We start from the raw sequence: 15248 nt of genomic DNA on the forward strand, positions 1-15248 counted from the left end.
TTACTTTAGAAACTATGACTGTTTAAAAAAAGACATAATTTTGACGATTTTTTAAGCTTTTTCATAAAAAACGCGCATGAAATGTTTAATTCAACGTGTTCGTATGGCGTTATTTAAATTGGAAAAGGTCTAAATTGTTTTCAAAATTACTAGGAAAGGCTTGAAAAATATGATTCAAGGGAAAAAAATATGTTTTTAACGCTACGTGCGCACCGCGTGCGTAAAAAATTGCGCGCCCGTGGGAATTTTTGACATGCTCAAAATGACAAGAAACGCATAAAAAGTTGATTAGAAATTAATTTTGCGCATTTTGAAATTTTAAATGCGCGTGCGCGCGTAACTTCTTGTGAAACATGCCATTTTTAATCCGTAGAAAGTTTGCCCCTGATATGACTTAAATTTTGTCAAAGTGTCAATACTAAATGACTTTTAGTTTTTAATCTATGATCAATCATTGAAATTCATAAAATTGCGCGTAAGTTACGTTGCGCAACTATGACGTCATTCAAAAATAGGAGGTGCACAACTTCACGTAAATACCCATATGTTGTCAAAGTTATGAAATGTTATGTTTACACATTTTAGAGAAACGCGATCCACAAAAAGGAAGGAGGGAAAGAAGAATAATACAGAAAAAAACTGTTGATCTCATACAATAACAAGGAGTTATCCGCTTGGTATACCAAGCGGATAACTAATAAGTAATTGATGCATTTTTTAGAATCTTTTTATGGGATTAAGTTATACTACATCGGTAGTAGTTAGTAGTAGTCGTACAACATAATCAATAGTATCTTGTCTAAGAATAGGAATGCCATCTTGAGTAGGTATGTTATAAATAGTACTTGTACTGTGTACACTAAAGGCAGGCATCATCTCATGTATAAAATAAAAAAATATTATGTTAGTAACGGTAACCCGAGCCGCCAGTTAACGTAACATTTTGCGTCGTTTCTGTCAAGCCATTTTTATAATAACCAGCATAATTGCTGTTTGATTTAATGAAATAGGATACTACAATGGAAGAAGGCGGTGTTTGAATGGAAATTGTATCTGCAAAATAAGCAGTTGTTTTCAAATGTCCATCTATTCTATTAGTGTAATACAGTAGATCTAAAAATTATCTTTTTCAGAGCACAATACTAGTGAGAGTGAGAGAAATTCTATTTTTGGACACAATTTTCCGACAAAAAATATATATCGTCCAATCATCCTTTATTTCAAATCAAAAACATAAGAATGTAACAAACATCCCAGGTCACAGCTTGCGAGAACCAACCATGCAGGAAAAAACAAGACAACAATTATGAAACACTTAAAAAAAAAAAAATGAAGATAATAATAGTAGAAAACACACCCAAAACATTATTTTTTTGTTATAAACATTTACAGTTAAAATTTGCATTATTATAGAAAACAAAAATAAAATGCAGTTAGTTTAGTAACAACTGCACTGGAATCATTTTCACATCTTTTTTGTTGTTAATTTCTCAAATCAGAGTTTAAAAATAATTTTCTTTCTGAAAATTAATTAATTTGTGTTTACATAATTGATGTTAGTGATACAGTATGATATATTGATGTACTGTAATTTGACAAGAACATTATCTTTTATTAAAACTCTAGTCTAAGGGCCTGTTTCTGCTGAGCAGAAATAATCGATTATTAACCATTTATTTTTTTTAATCGATTATTTTTGGGCAGCAGACACGGCGCAAAATAAAATAACCGATTAAAAACAACCAATTAAAAACACTCAATCCATTGCATGTTTTAATCGATTATTTCTTGTTTTAACCGATTATTGTGGAGCAGTTTTGAGCTGCAACACAAATAGCGATTATTGACCACACTTTGACCTCTAGAGTATGGCAACCCTCATTCACAAAGCATGCTGTTTATTTGCGCGATAGACGACGATCAGCGATGTGAACCGAATTACAATCAAATGTTAAACATTTGATTTTTTATTTTATGGGGAGAATTATACCGAGAAACAAGTACACCGTTAATCCGACCAGTCCAGTCTAACAATGTTTTGCATGTCCTTTTTTGGGCCTGTTGTTTCGGTAGAAATATATAACCTAGCTATGCCCTAGAGTAGAACCAACGCCGAATGGCGAAACAAACTTTTCTATAGGCAGCGATAGGATGTAAACAAACCAACTCTCATCGGCCTTCCATAACTTGAACTGCACTGTGGGTATGGATGACATGATTTTTAAAAAGCAATTACCAGATAACCGATTAACGTCGGAGAACATTTTCATTTCTGTGGTTTGAGGTACTTTGAAAAAATCGATCATTTTTATTTTTTCGGCAGAAACAGACCCTATAATACAGTGTAATGTATACAAAATCTTATATATTGTCCCCTGGGGAAAATAATTTAAAGTTTTTTGTTGAATATGCCATTTTTCATGAAACATAATAGTTATTCACTTTGACCAAAAATAAACAATACTATGTCATTTTTTCATTATTTAGTTTGTGTTTTTTCCTACGGCAAAATGACGTATGGTTTTCAAAGTCTAATTTTATTAATCTTCATTTTTTTAGGACAATACTGTACATCTTTAATACTGTACTATAAATAATATGTATTTCTTGTGTATCATATTGATGACAAGTCAGAGAAGAGTGCCAATACTACAACCTTGTAATAACATTTTCAGGTAGTTACATATAAAATCATTTATCACCGACAAACCCATTCAATGGTACTTATTGCCTGTTCCCAATGCCATCGTGATGATGTCATAGTTGCTAGGCAACCATGGATGATTGTACTTTAATTATTGGGGTATTGTAATGGTTGAAAATGAAAGAACAATCTATATTTTGTGTTTATTTTTTAAATGTATTATACACTTAAGTTTGTACAGTGACTTAGATATTCTGGTTAGGCCAGAGGAAACATTAAGGTTTGGGAAAGAGGGTTGAGGTAAGATGCTTATAAATTTCATACCAAAACTTGCAATGTGACCATGCTGCTTGTTAAATTTTACAGTTCTTATGACAGTAGTACTAATTGAACAGTAGTGCTTGTCAGAACTTTTGACATGCACTACAGTTAGCACTGACCCAGCACTGACCTAGCACTGACCTAGTATTGACCCAACACTGACCCAGTATTGACCCAACACTGACCCAGTATTGACTAAGCACTGGCAAGACTTTTATTCCTTCATACTGCCCTCAATCTGTTAATGTTGCTCTACAGTCAGTATTACACATACAATCGATCAATAATATCTATTATTCGTAAATCATTTGTCATTTTCAAGTTGTAGAATAATTGTATGTAGTAAACTTTAATGTTATTATGGGACACTATTTTCTGACGACACACTAAATCTATAATCATCTATCAATGCCATTAAGATATTATAGATTGGCTAGAGGGCGGACTCCATGTTATCACAGTTGAAAATGTTATTCCTCACCAAGAATGAATTAATTTCATTGCGATTACAATTACTGTAAAAACAGTGTATTAAATTTGAACAAGAATGATTTATTTATTATATTAAATTATTATTTTATACTTAGTAAATTTTGAACAGATTTACGGCAGCCATATTTAATTTATTGTTCTCATTGGAATCGCGCTCCTCAGTCAGGAGTCTGCCCTCTATTAAACTAATCTACTAATACCTCAATGGTTTTTGGAATTTATATTTGTATTTGATATATTTTCAACTTGTTTGACAGAATGTACAGCATTCTATTTTAAAATTATATCTCACATTTAAATTTAATAGCTTAATTTTTAATGATGTGAAAATTAATAATTAATATTTATAAAATGTGTTTTATCCACTGTCCAATAATATATTGCATGCAGGTTTAAACAAATCTTATCAGTTTTTTTAAATGCAATGAAAGAAATTACAAAAACGTTATGATCGTCAAACCATTTCTATTGTGAGCCCTCTAGAGGTCAAATTGAATCAATTTATTTCTGTATACCATAAAATAAAAGCAGGGATAAGGGAAGAGTGAGATTATCTTAATAAAAGGGACAACATACATCTGGGTTACAACATAGAATGGGTGATTTAATGGCATTGGATGTACTGTATAGGCTTAAACATTTCTATTGGGGTTGGGGGTAGGTGACCCTGCTTAATTGTGTTAGATTTGTTGTAGGGGGAAAAAATTTGTTTGAAGTTGTGAACTGATGTTTACTTAAAATGGACCTGAAATGGATTTTCGATTTTTTTCATTTTAGAATGATGTTTTGGGGGCTATTAGGTGTTGCTAGAATGTATATTGTTACAAAATATAAATTGGCCCTTTTGGGGAAAGCCCCATTTGAAAATCAAAAAAATTCGCGAGTGACGTCACTTTGCGAATATATTCCTATCCCTCCAATGGACAATTTGCAGTTTTTTGGCTATAACTCTTGAAATCTATGGAGTATTTTCTAAAAAATGCTTGTGCATTTGCAGAAACGTATTTAGAATTTTTTTAGATAAAATTATTACCGTATAAACGGTTATTCATCGAGTAAATGACGATTTAAAATCTTAAAATCAACGTTTTTTTTTCTGGCAATACCGAAGTTGGCCTGGCAACGTTGTCCGGGATACAGCTCCGTGCGCAATGATGCGTATCCATATTTTCCGTTCGTGTATTTTGTATCGTTCGTAATTTATACTGCTAAAATGTGTTAGTTTCTTTAGTTTTTAGTTTAGCAGAATTAAATTAGTAATATGAGATGATAATTTATTTGTCACGAATCAGGCAGTTCGAAAACGAATTTTATTCATATTTTACTTGACAATGAGCGCAGCAAGTTGTTGATATCGCTTTGGTCCTTGGATGCACATGAAACGGAGCCTCGCCGCATGATGTGGGTGGTGGATCGACTCCGCGCACTGGATTGGGGGCCTAGGCCTAGTAAAGGTTTGGGAGGTAGGCCTTCTAAATTCGGGTTTTAGAACAAACGAAGTACATTTTAGGGACCTATATTTCAACAACATTAGATATTGAATAAATTAGTATTAGTGTCAACGCTTCGCGTATCTTTCCAGGCCGTCGATCATTCACACTGACTATCGGGCGGCATACACGCTCTCGATATCATCGTGTGACGTCGTGAATATAGAGGCTTCCGACGGCCGTTGAAATAGAATATTGCAATGGCGTGAGTAATTTTTGCTAATTTACCATGGTATTTTAAAATTTCGTTTTTACTCAAAATACTATACATTTTGTTTTTATTTGTATGGGTTTGTGTTAATTTGATACATTTAAATAACATATGTGAATTTCTTGAAAATCGAAATTCCATTTCAGGTCCATTTTAACCATATAATAATAATAATAACTTTATTGACAAATACTTTTTGATCAGTGGCAACACAATCATTAGTGGTGCAGTCAACTTAAACTACGTACAAATAAACATTCTAAACCAAACAAATTAAAACTAAGTGTTTGTACACTCAGTGACAATACATAGACAATAGTAATACAAAAACAATGCTAGCCGAACATAATTTAAAGATATAATTTTTTCTTCAATGATTAAAATATGAATAATTTATATTAAAACAAATTTTACAGATGTTTACTAACAGCAATCATAATGCAAGTAAAAGAAGTATAGAGGGTGGATAGAGAATGTTATTAACTGTTACATACTATTTGCTCTTTATGCAATATAGCAATTAAATAACTTACAAGTAGTTCTAATACACTCTTAGTAAAGTGCCCATATACTGGTGGTTAGCCCTAACAAGGGATTGGATAGTACTGGACATGGATTAATAAATGACCTCCCTCTTTCATAATGGAACAATCCAATGTCCTACATTAGTATGAATATGCAGTGGATTGACCTCTGTGCAAAAAGCACAATATGGCTGGCTAGCTCATTTGAATATTGGTGCTTGTGCAGTGAGCTGCTACGATAGGAGGAGACAGCCTAACCCTTTTGAGTGTGCTGAAAAGCCTGTCACGGCCTAGCCCAACACACCAGCTTGGCTGGCTTTACTGACTTGTTTCTGTCTTTGTGGAGGACTTATATTGCACTGAGATCTAGGCCTAAGGTGTGAGCTATAATCAGTTGATGGAAGCAGGCTGTGGAGGTGGACATGTATCAGGTTTTTTATTGACTTGTTGGCCTAAGTAACGACTATGGGGAACTGGTAAGTGATTCATTTGAGTTGCTACACCATCTTTCATTGATTGCTGATCTATTGTAGTACTTTGTAATTTCTTACAATGACGCTACTACATTATCATGTCTTATATATAGATTAGTGGATATACAGTAATAAATAACCCAAATAGGCTTACTTAGTTACACTGTAGTCTGTACAATACATAATGAGTAGGTGTTGTACACAATCACAAACTTACCTACTTACTTAGATTCATGCAGACATGTACATATTATTTTTTAAATACATTGTATCAAAATATTAAAATGCAAATTTCCCACTCAATATTATTTAAAAAATAATATTTAATATAAAATATATGTATAAATAGGGATAACGATGTGAAATTAAAAGTTAATATTTTGCAAACAAATTATACATTGCCTGTTAGTATTTTGTATCAATATTATAATAAAGAAAGAATTATGAAAATATGACTTGTAGTTTTCGAAATATAGGGTTTAAAACATCGCCGAAAATGATCGTTTTTAGCCACGAACGATGTAAACAAATTGCGCCCCCAGTCGACAATTGTATGAACTAGTCATTTTTCGTAAAAATAATTATATAAAATCACGGTTTTAAGTAATATATTTTGTATATATATCAACATTTTAAAATTCAATCAAATATGATAGTACTTATTTATTATATAAAAAAGAGTGTTTATTTAACCTCATTCGAAGAATTTCAATGCATTATTTTCCCGTGTAATTGGACAGGCCTGACACCATGTGACTTCACGGCACTTGCGAGAAAATTATTCCGCTGTGTGTTGATTGCGTCAACCAATCAAAGGGCGAGAATCCAAAATCGTTCAACCGTGAGACATGCGGAGCGGTCGAATGCGAAGGTTTGATTGGCTTGCGATGACATCATACCATAAAATGGCGTTTTTGTAGTTGAGCCTCTCGGAATTTTCCAAAAATTATTTTTAAAATGGACAAAACAGCTATTTTTCATGGTATATGGGCTGTTACTATGAAATATTCGAATTATATAGACCTCATATCGGGATAAAACTGTTTTTTAGCACTTAAAATTAATATTTTTCTTAGTAACAAGCACATGGTATGTGGAACTATATTATCTTGGTGTAGGAATAAAATACATTTTGAGGTCATAAGAGGCTCAACTACAAAAATAAGGTTGAAAATGGTAGGTCATTGAGCCTTCCGAGGGTTTCGTAGTAAACAAAAGCTATACGCGCTAGGCGATAACGATCTTTTAACCACTATATTAACATTTTTGGTTGAATGAAATGGAAATAAAAAATACTTGATCTTATAGAATAATAGGTAAATGAATATTTACTCAAAAGGATATTTTCATAATTAATTTATTTTCAGAATAATTACCTAATAAAAAGTGTTTACCAAAGTAAAAAAATACCGCGTCAATGACATTGCGCGCATAGTAACGTGCGCGCTGTTTAATCGTGGTAATGAAAATGGAGTCAGCTCTCGGTATCCCTAGTATAAATTAATTTTTTACTGTTTATTTTATGCATTTAAGGATGTAATATGTACTAATGTTTATTTTATGGGGTTAGAAATAATATTTAAAACAAATTCAATAATGTTGTTTAGAAATAAAATATTATTGCTAATTTGAATGAATGAATTCGCCTAGTCGAAAACCGGCTTTATAAACGCAACCAATAGTACACTGTTATTAGTAAAAGTTAAAACATTTACAAATGACTTTAAATTGATGAGTTTAAATGCAGTTTGAACTTAGTCAATGAGGATTAAAGAAAAGAAATTAATGAATGAATGTATTGTGGCAGACTTAATTAGTGTTAATTAACACTTTCCTTATACAATTGACACTTCTCATTTCCAAATCGGTTTTCATACCTATTGTTTGTTTAAATTCCACATTTGTTTGTTTCTGTCCATCCATCTGTGTATTGCTATACCTTTGGCATTTGCCCATAAATAAATAAAGATACACATCATAAAAAGTGACTCTGCTAGATGTCAGGGGTAAAACTAATTGGGTGAAAATATGCAAGTCTAAAGCCTTGATCGCACTGGACTTAATTTGGTCAAATTAACCGGGACGCCGACTAAAGTGAGCAAGAAAAGTCCAATCTGAACACTGACTATAATTCCCACAGGGTTAAAAAACCAAATAGAACATTTACTGACCACTGCCTGCCGAGTAAAACTTACTGTACCGTGGTCTCCGTAAAACTAACCGCATGGCTAAAATGATTTAACATCACTTTTTCATGTTGGTAAAATTACAGTATTTAAACTAACTGTGTGAAAATATCCAAGTGCGAATGATGGTCCAATCTTCCAATGACATTGGGTAAAGCTACCTCAGTTAAATTTGTCATTTTATAAGTCCAGTGCGAACGAAGCTTTACAGTTAGTTTTTAGTATAAACTATAAGTTCGCTGGTTAAATTTACAATTTTTTCAAGTCCAGTGCGAACAAGCCTTTAAATTTCTCATTCTTTAATGTAAACAGCAAATATTAGCTCCGTCTCTTTAGCTATCGCTTTTGAGAACTTAAGTTCCACTGGCTTAAATACCACCATCCATGAATTCAAATAAAGGTTAAGTGTCATAACCCATGCAAACCTTCTGAATAAATAGTAAAACAATGCAAAAAAGTAAGATAAATATTAAAGTCCCAGAGGTGAGCCAACCAAAAAGATTTATTGCGTACTCGTATTGTCATGGCAACAACAGGTCACTTGGGTAAATATTTGACCTGGTCTATTGTCACTCGGATTATACTGACGTCAAAACGGGCATCATCAATATAAGGAAAATTATTAATAACTATTAAAGTCTTTTAATTAAAGTTGATTAGTATTAAACCATCTTTCAGCTAGTTTGTAACTGTAATCACATGGTTGACTGATCACGTGACCCCCTAATTTTTGTTAATATTTACGATAACGATAAACGATAATAATCTGAGATATTCCCACCACTTAATTGTAGCCAATTTGTGTCCATGTTTGATCAATTACGGTATATTGATTAAACTATAATAATTATCAATAATACTAATAGTAAAACTTTCAGATTACAGACATCCGTCTTATATAGAGTAAAGTAATTTGGCATACTGTAAATTATAATGAATGCAATGCAATAATTTTAATTAACAGTCTATAAGTCTCAATTGTTAGGTAAATAAGTCACACATTTATGTAATAAAAACAGATTCATCACGCATGTATTTAACGAAAACAGATCTTGTATTTTATGTAACGAAAACAGATCATGTATTTTATGTAACGAAAACAGATCATGTTTATGTAACGAAAACAGGGCACATTTATGTAACAAGAACAGGTACATCGCACATGTACGTAACAAAAGCAGGTATGTCACACATGTATGTAACAAAAACAGGTACATCGCATATGTACGTAACAAAAACAGGTACGTCACACATGTACGTAACAAAAACAGGTACGTCGCACATGTATGTAACAAAAACAGGTACGTCACACATGTATGTAAAAAAAACAGGTACGTCACATATGTATGTAACAAAAACCAGGTACGTCGCACATGTATGTAACAAACGTCACACATGTATGTAACAAAAACAGGTACGTCACACATGTATGTAATATAAACAGGTACGTCACACATGTATGTAATATAAACAGGTACGTCACACATGTATGTAACAAAAACAGGTACGTCACACATGTATGTAACAAAAACAGGTACGTCGCACATGTATGTAACAAAAACAGGTACGTCACACATGTATGTAAAAAAAACCAGGTACGTCGCACATGTATGTAACAAACGTCACACATGTATGTAACAAAAACAGGTACGTCACACATGTATGTAATATAAACAGGTACGTCACACATGTATGTAATATAAACAGGTACGTCACACATGTATGTAACAAAAACAGGTACATCGCACATGTACAGTATGTAATAAAAACAGGTACGTCACACATGTACGTAACAAAAACAGGTACGTCACACATGTATGTAAAAAAAACAGGTACGTCACACATGTAACAAAAACAGGTACGTCACACATGTATGTAACAAAAACAGGTACGTCACACATGTATGTAACAAAAACAGGTACATCGCACATGTACGTAACAAAAACAGGTACATCGCACATGTACGTAACAAAAGCAGGTACATCGCACATGTACGTAACAAAAACAGGTACGTCACATATGTACGTAACAAAAGCAGGTACATCGCACATGTACGTAACAAAAACAGGTACATCGCACATGTACGTAACAAAAGCAGGTACATCGCACATGTACGTAACAAAAACAGGTACATCGCACATGTACGTAACAAAAGCAGGTACATCACACATGTACGTAACAAAAACAGGTACGTCACATATGTATGTAACAAAAACAGGTACGTCACACATGTATGTAATATAAACAGGTACGTCACACATGTACGTAACAAAAACAGGTACATCGCATATGTACGTAACAAAAACTGACCGTACATCGCACATGTACGTAATAAAAACAGGTACGTCACACATGTAATTTTAAGTAACGAAACGGATGCTTTACAAATGTAAGTAGTCAAATTATATTCTTTTTTTGTGAATATCAGCAACCATATTTATATTACACAACAAATATTGTTTATATATTTTAGAAACAATGCATGATTATTTATAATTTAAAACATAGATAATTTATTAAGTAATTTATTTATTTTACGAAAATTTGGAAAGGAGTTTACAGTTTTCACTTATTCTATTCTATGTTTTGCGCGACGCCCTCAATGTTTTATTGCCTGCGAAACATCCTAATATGAAGAATTGACGTTTTGTACAGTTTGCTAGGCCTAGTGTGATAAAGAATTTTAAACTGCTATTTATATTAATTTTTGTCGTGAAATTGACCTTGGATTTTTAGTAAATGACTTTTGGTAAATTATCATGCAGGTCCATGTTGTTATCTTTTGCCTTTTGATCCATTTGTATGTAATCTGTTGTGTTTAATTGATTGCAAGTGTGCAAGATCTATTATTCATTGTTGATCATGTGACGTTGTCCATACTACTGCTGCTTAAAGACAACTTGGATTGAACCATTTATGTAATAGGGGTAAACATTTATTTTAAAATTGAGTACATTGTAAAATTCAATTGTACTGATTTTGATGTTTACATTAATGATGATAAATTTAATATTTTTTTATTTTAATACAGTATGGAAAGTATGATTTTTTTAATGTATTTATCTTTTTTATTGTTGTTCTATTCATGGCCTCATGAAATAAAGTTTAATAGATAAATACAATAGCAATAATTTAATTAAGATATATTGTTCTATTACAACAATATTTCTAAACCAATCTGACATCGTAATTTGAATGGTCTCCCATAATATCAAATAAAAAATCTTGGGATATCACATTAAAATAAACTTAATTTAAAACATTTGGACCTCTATAATTTAAACTTACAGGTGTGCTACAAATTGCAGTCCTTAAGCTTAGTTCGCTAATGGACCAATCATAAGCAATGGATAATCTGAAAAATTACTTGTAATTGGTCAACTCACTTGCATTGTGACCATAATGTACATTAAGTCATTGAGTTGTGTTCAAGTTCAAACCAAGCTTATGCACGCTGTACAGTAGACGCGGTGTACATAGTCTTCTTGTTGTACTGTTGGTATCTTCATGGAGTAAAGAATAACATGGTATCTTGGTATAGAAGTTTACCAAATTTGGTTTGCTTTAAATGCACACATTTCATGTGTGTGATCTTAATATCACATGCCCAAAAAGACAAGATATGAATGCTATATTATCCTAGGATAACCATCACCTTGTATTGTATTTTGAAACTCATTAAATATTCATCAGATGTTTTTCAAGGACAGTTACTAATACCTCATAATTATATTTTTATCTGAAGGTGTGTTTCTGTTGGACAATTCTCCAACAAGCTTAATTTCATCAGTCAGGGAGAATAATATTTTACATCTCCCAGGTTTCAAGTTTTCATTCTGCTACACTATGTGTGTAGTGTAGTACAGTATTAGTTGTGGTCAAATCATAAAAAGGTGGATCTCAAATAGTTGCTGTTTCTTTAAGCTATGTCTACCTGTACACCATCAAACTAGTTTGACTAAAACGTGAGATGTGCCCATACACTATATGGTAGTGATATACTGTACTGTACTTAAATAATGGTATTGATGACATCATCACGTCCATATGTCACATAAGGTTTGACAAAGATTATAAGAGAAAGATTATACAGTAAGAAAAAGTGCTGTATTTACTTAAAAATTTTATCTAAAAAAATTAGCAAAAATGGTACTTAATAGATTTAAGATAAGATCATTTTTAAACTTCTATAATCACTGTGTATGACTTGTGTTGTTGCTGTCAAAACACATTTCCTCAATAATAATAGATACAAATTGCTACAAAAGTCACAATTTTTAATACCCATACTTTTCTACAGATGTCAAAATTAATTTAATTTACAGAATATTTTACCACTTTTTCCAAACTATCTTTGCTTGTTTCCATTTGTTGAAATGTCTCAAAAGTTGACAGCGGTGCTCCCATTTGTAACTTATGTCTGTCTGATATTAATTGGTGGTAGTCATTACTAAGTGAAACTTAATGGTGACTAATCTCGTGGAAGCGGCATAGTTCCTGGTTTGTGTGGTATAAGAAGAGTCGTTTCGATATTTTCGGTCTGTTAGAACATTCAATATGTTTCCTTCCTAAAGCTTTGTCTACACTATCAAACTAGTTTGACAAAAAAGAGTCATCACATATTTTTGTCACATAAAGTTTGATAGTTTTAGACAGAGTTTAAGAGTTTTACAAAAAACATTTAGTAAGATATTTATTTGCTGTACATACTGTACACACTCTTTGTTTTTCAGATGGAGGAGTCATTTTCTCAAATAAAAAAAAAAATTAATTTAATAAAAGCCCGAGTAGGTGTGGTTAACACGTCTGCACATCAAGCAGAAGGTTACCGATTCAATTCCTTGTTGGAGTGTTTTTCTCATTCTGACAAATTTCCTCTTCTTTTTCGTTTAAAAAATTAGTTTTCAGTATTTCACTGTGCAGTTTATAATTTCCAGTATTTCACTGTGCAGTTTATAATTTCCTTTTGTCACATTTTAAATGATGCATTGTGGGTCTGGTTTCAAACATTTTTTCTAGAAAAATGATTATAAATGAAATTTTTTTATAATAATTGTAATATATTTATTTTTTTAAATATGATGTAGACTTTTTTTTGTAATGTTCTTGTTTTTTGAGTTCGTGTTGTGTCCGTTGGATATTGTGCTCCGCCAACAGAGCAAACAGAATTTCTATGTTTTTCCTAAAACAAATGATAATAAATGATACTTGACTTGACTTGACTTGATATTTTGTCACTTATTATGAATCATTGTGTTCTGATTCAGGATAACTAAAGCATGATTAATAATCTTGACGGATAAACCATGTCCGAGTATTCATCAATTCAGATTAGCACAAGATTTTACATTGACCTTCTTCATGTCTGGGTTAGAAATTACTCTCTGTGTGTTTCCGAGTTCTCGAACCTGTCACCGGAATCAGTGAAGCGTGGGCACCATAAAATTACCATTTCCTATCGTAGTGCGCCCTGTATCCTTGGTGGCTAATTTCCTATACCCAGAAATAGATTTTCCTGTCCGCCACTTAAGTTCAGAGACCAACTGTCTTTAATAGTCTGGTGTTCGATATTGTAGGGTCGTTTTTGGACTTGAACAGACATGAAGAGTACTGTACATCTTCCACATAGCTCACAACATTAATTGAAAATTTAGTTTAAGAGGTTAATTTTTATTTAATACACTTTATTTTTCCATGTAACATTATTTTCCTGGTATCATATATTACTCTAAATGTTCTTTTTTAGCATGGGTAACCGGCAGGGCAAGGCTGCGTCAAGCAGCAACGACATGCAGAAGAGGAAAGAACCAACGCCGAAACCAGATCCTCCACCACCCACCGTCATTCCGCAACAGAAAGAGCACCGAACTGCCGTAGAACCGCCATTGAAGATAGAACCAGCACCTGCACCGAAACCATCGCCAGCGAGTTTAGATTTCTACAGAGATGATGTACAAAAGTTACTCTTTGGTCAGTTGGGCTTTGTAAAGAACACTCAAAAACCTCGGATGGTTCGGATGTTTGTTAGTGCTGTGGCAGTTGGTAAGAAATCTGTACTATTCTGACTAAAATCCTTTTAAAGAATACTAGAAATGTACTTAAATGGCCTTTAGATAAACAACTGTGTATAGATTTCACATAAATCTGTTGTACCCTGAATCCAACAATACAGTCAACTCTCCCAAACTATTTAAAACTGGAAACTCTCCCAATTACTCTAGTAGCTAGATCAACTTTTGTATGCACTTTGAGGTCCAGAGAATTAAGGTGTTTGGTCTTATGACCTTTCACCCTGACCTTTTGACCTCCTGCCACATTTTCAAAATGTGTAACCAAGCCAAAAATGATTGTTTGAACACCCTAAACCTATTTCTGAAGTGAAATTCTCTGGACCTCAAAGTGCATACGAAAGTTGATCTAGCTACTAGAGTAGATACCAAACTTTCTGAAAACCGGAAACTCTCCCAATATCAAACTTTCTGAAAACCGGAAACTCTCCCAATATCAAACTTTCTAAAAAGCAGAAACTCTCCCAATACCAAACTTTCTGAAAAGTGGAAACTCGCCCAATACCAAACTTTTTGAAATACGGAAACTCTCCCAATACTAAACTTTTCCTGAGGTCACTCCAAAAGGTCCTAAATTTGTATTTAAAATTAGAAACGCTTTCTGAATACCAGACATATTAGCCCAGCCCAAGATTTTCATATTTTGGAAGTGTTGACTGTACTGTATATACCGTAGAATACCTTGTGGAGTAGTTTTCAAGCAAAACACTATATGTGCGTACCTGGTTGTAAGACCTTGCATATGAACATATTTTATTTTTGCTGGATTTATGGTTTATTGTTTTCGATATTTTTACGTCCATTGTTAAAACTGTTACTTAGCAACTAGCATTGATCAA

The 15248-nt window shown here is 32.8% G+C and overlaps 1 protein-coding gene across 2 annotated transcripts in view; it reads left to right on the forward strand.

Moving 5' to 3' along the window:
- The window catches only part of LOC140056324 (NACHT and WD repeat domain-containing protein 2-like), a 33486-nt gene that overhangs the window by 6706 nt on the left and 11532 nt on the right, over positions 1-15248 (forward strand). The window contains exons 1-2 of one of the 2 annotated variants that reach the window (XM_072101662.1): positions 5690-6158; positions 14088-14383. In XM_072101662.1, the coding sequence (XP_071957763.1) occupies positions 6148-6158; positions 14088-14383 (307 nt within the window). In that variant the 5' untranslated portion in view covers positions 5690-6147. Of the gene's footprint in view, positions 1-5689; positions 6159-14087; positions 14384-15248 lie in introns of those variants that run through there. The other variant, XM_072101661.1, reaches the window with a different exon arrangement.

Source organism: Antedon mediterranea, chromosome 8 (assembly GCF_964355755.1).
Source record: "Antedon mediterranea chromosome 8, ecAntMedi1.1, whole genome shotgun sequence".
NCBI lineage: Eukaryota > Metazoa > Echinodermata > Crinoidea > Comatulida > Antedonidae > Antedon > Antedon mediterranea.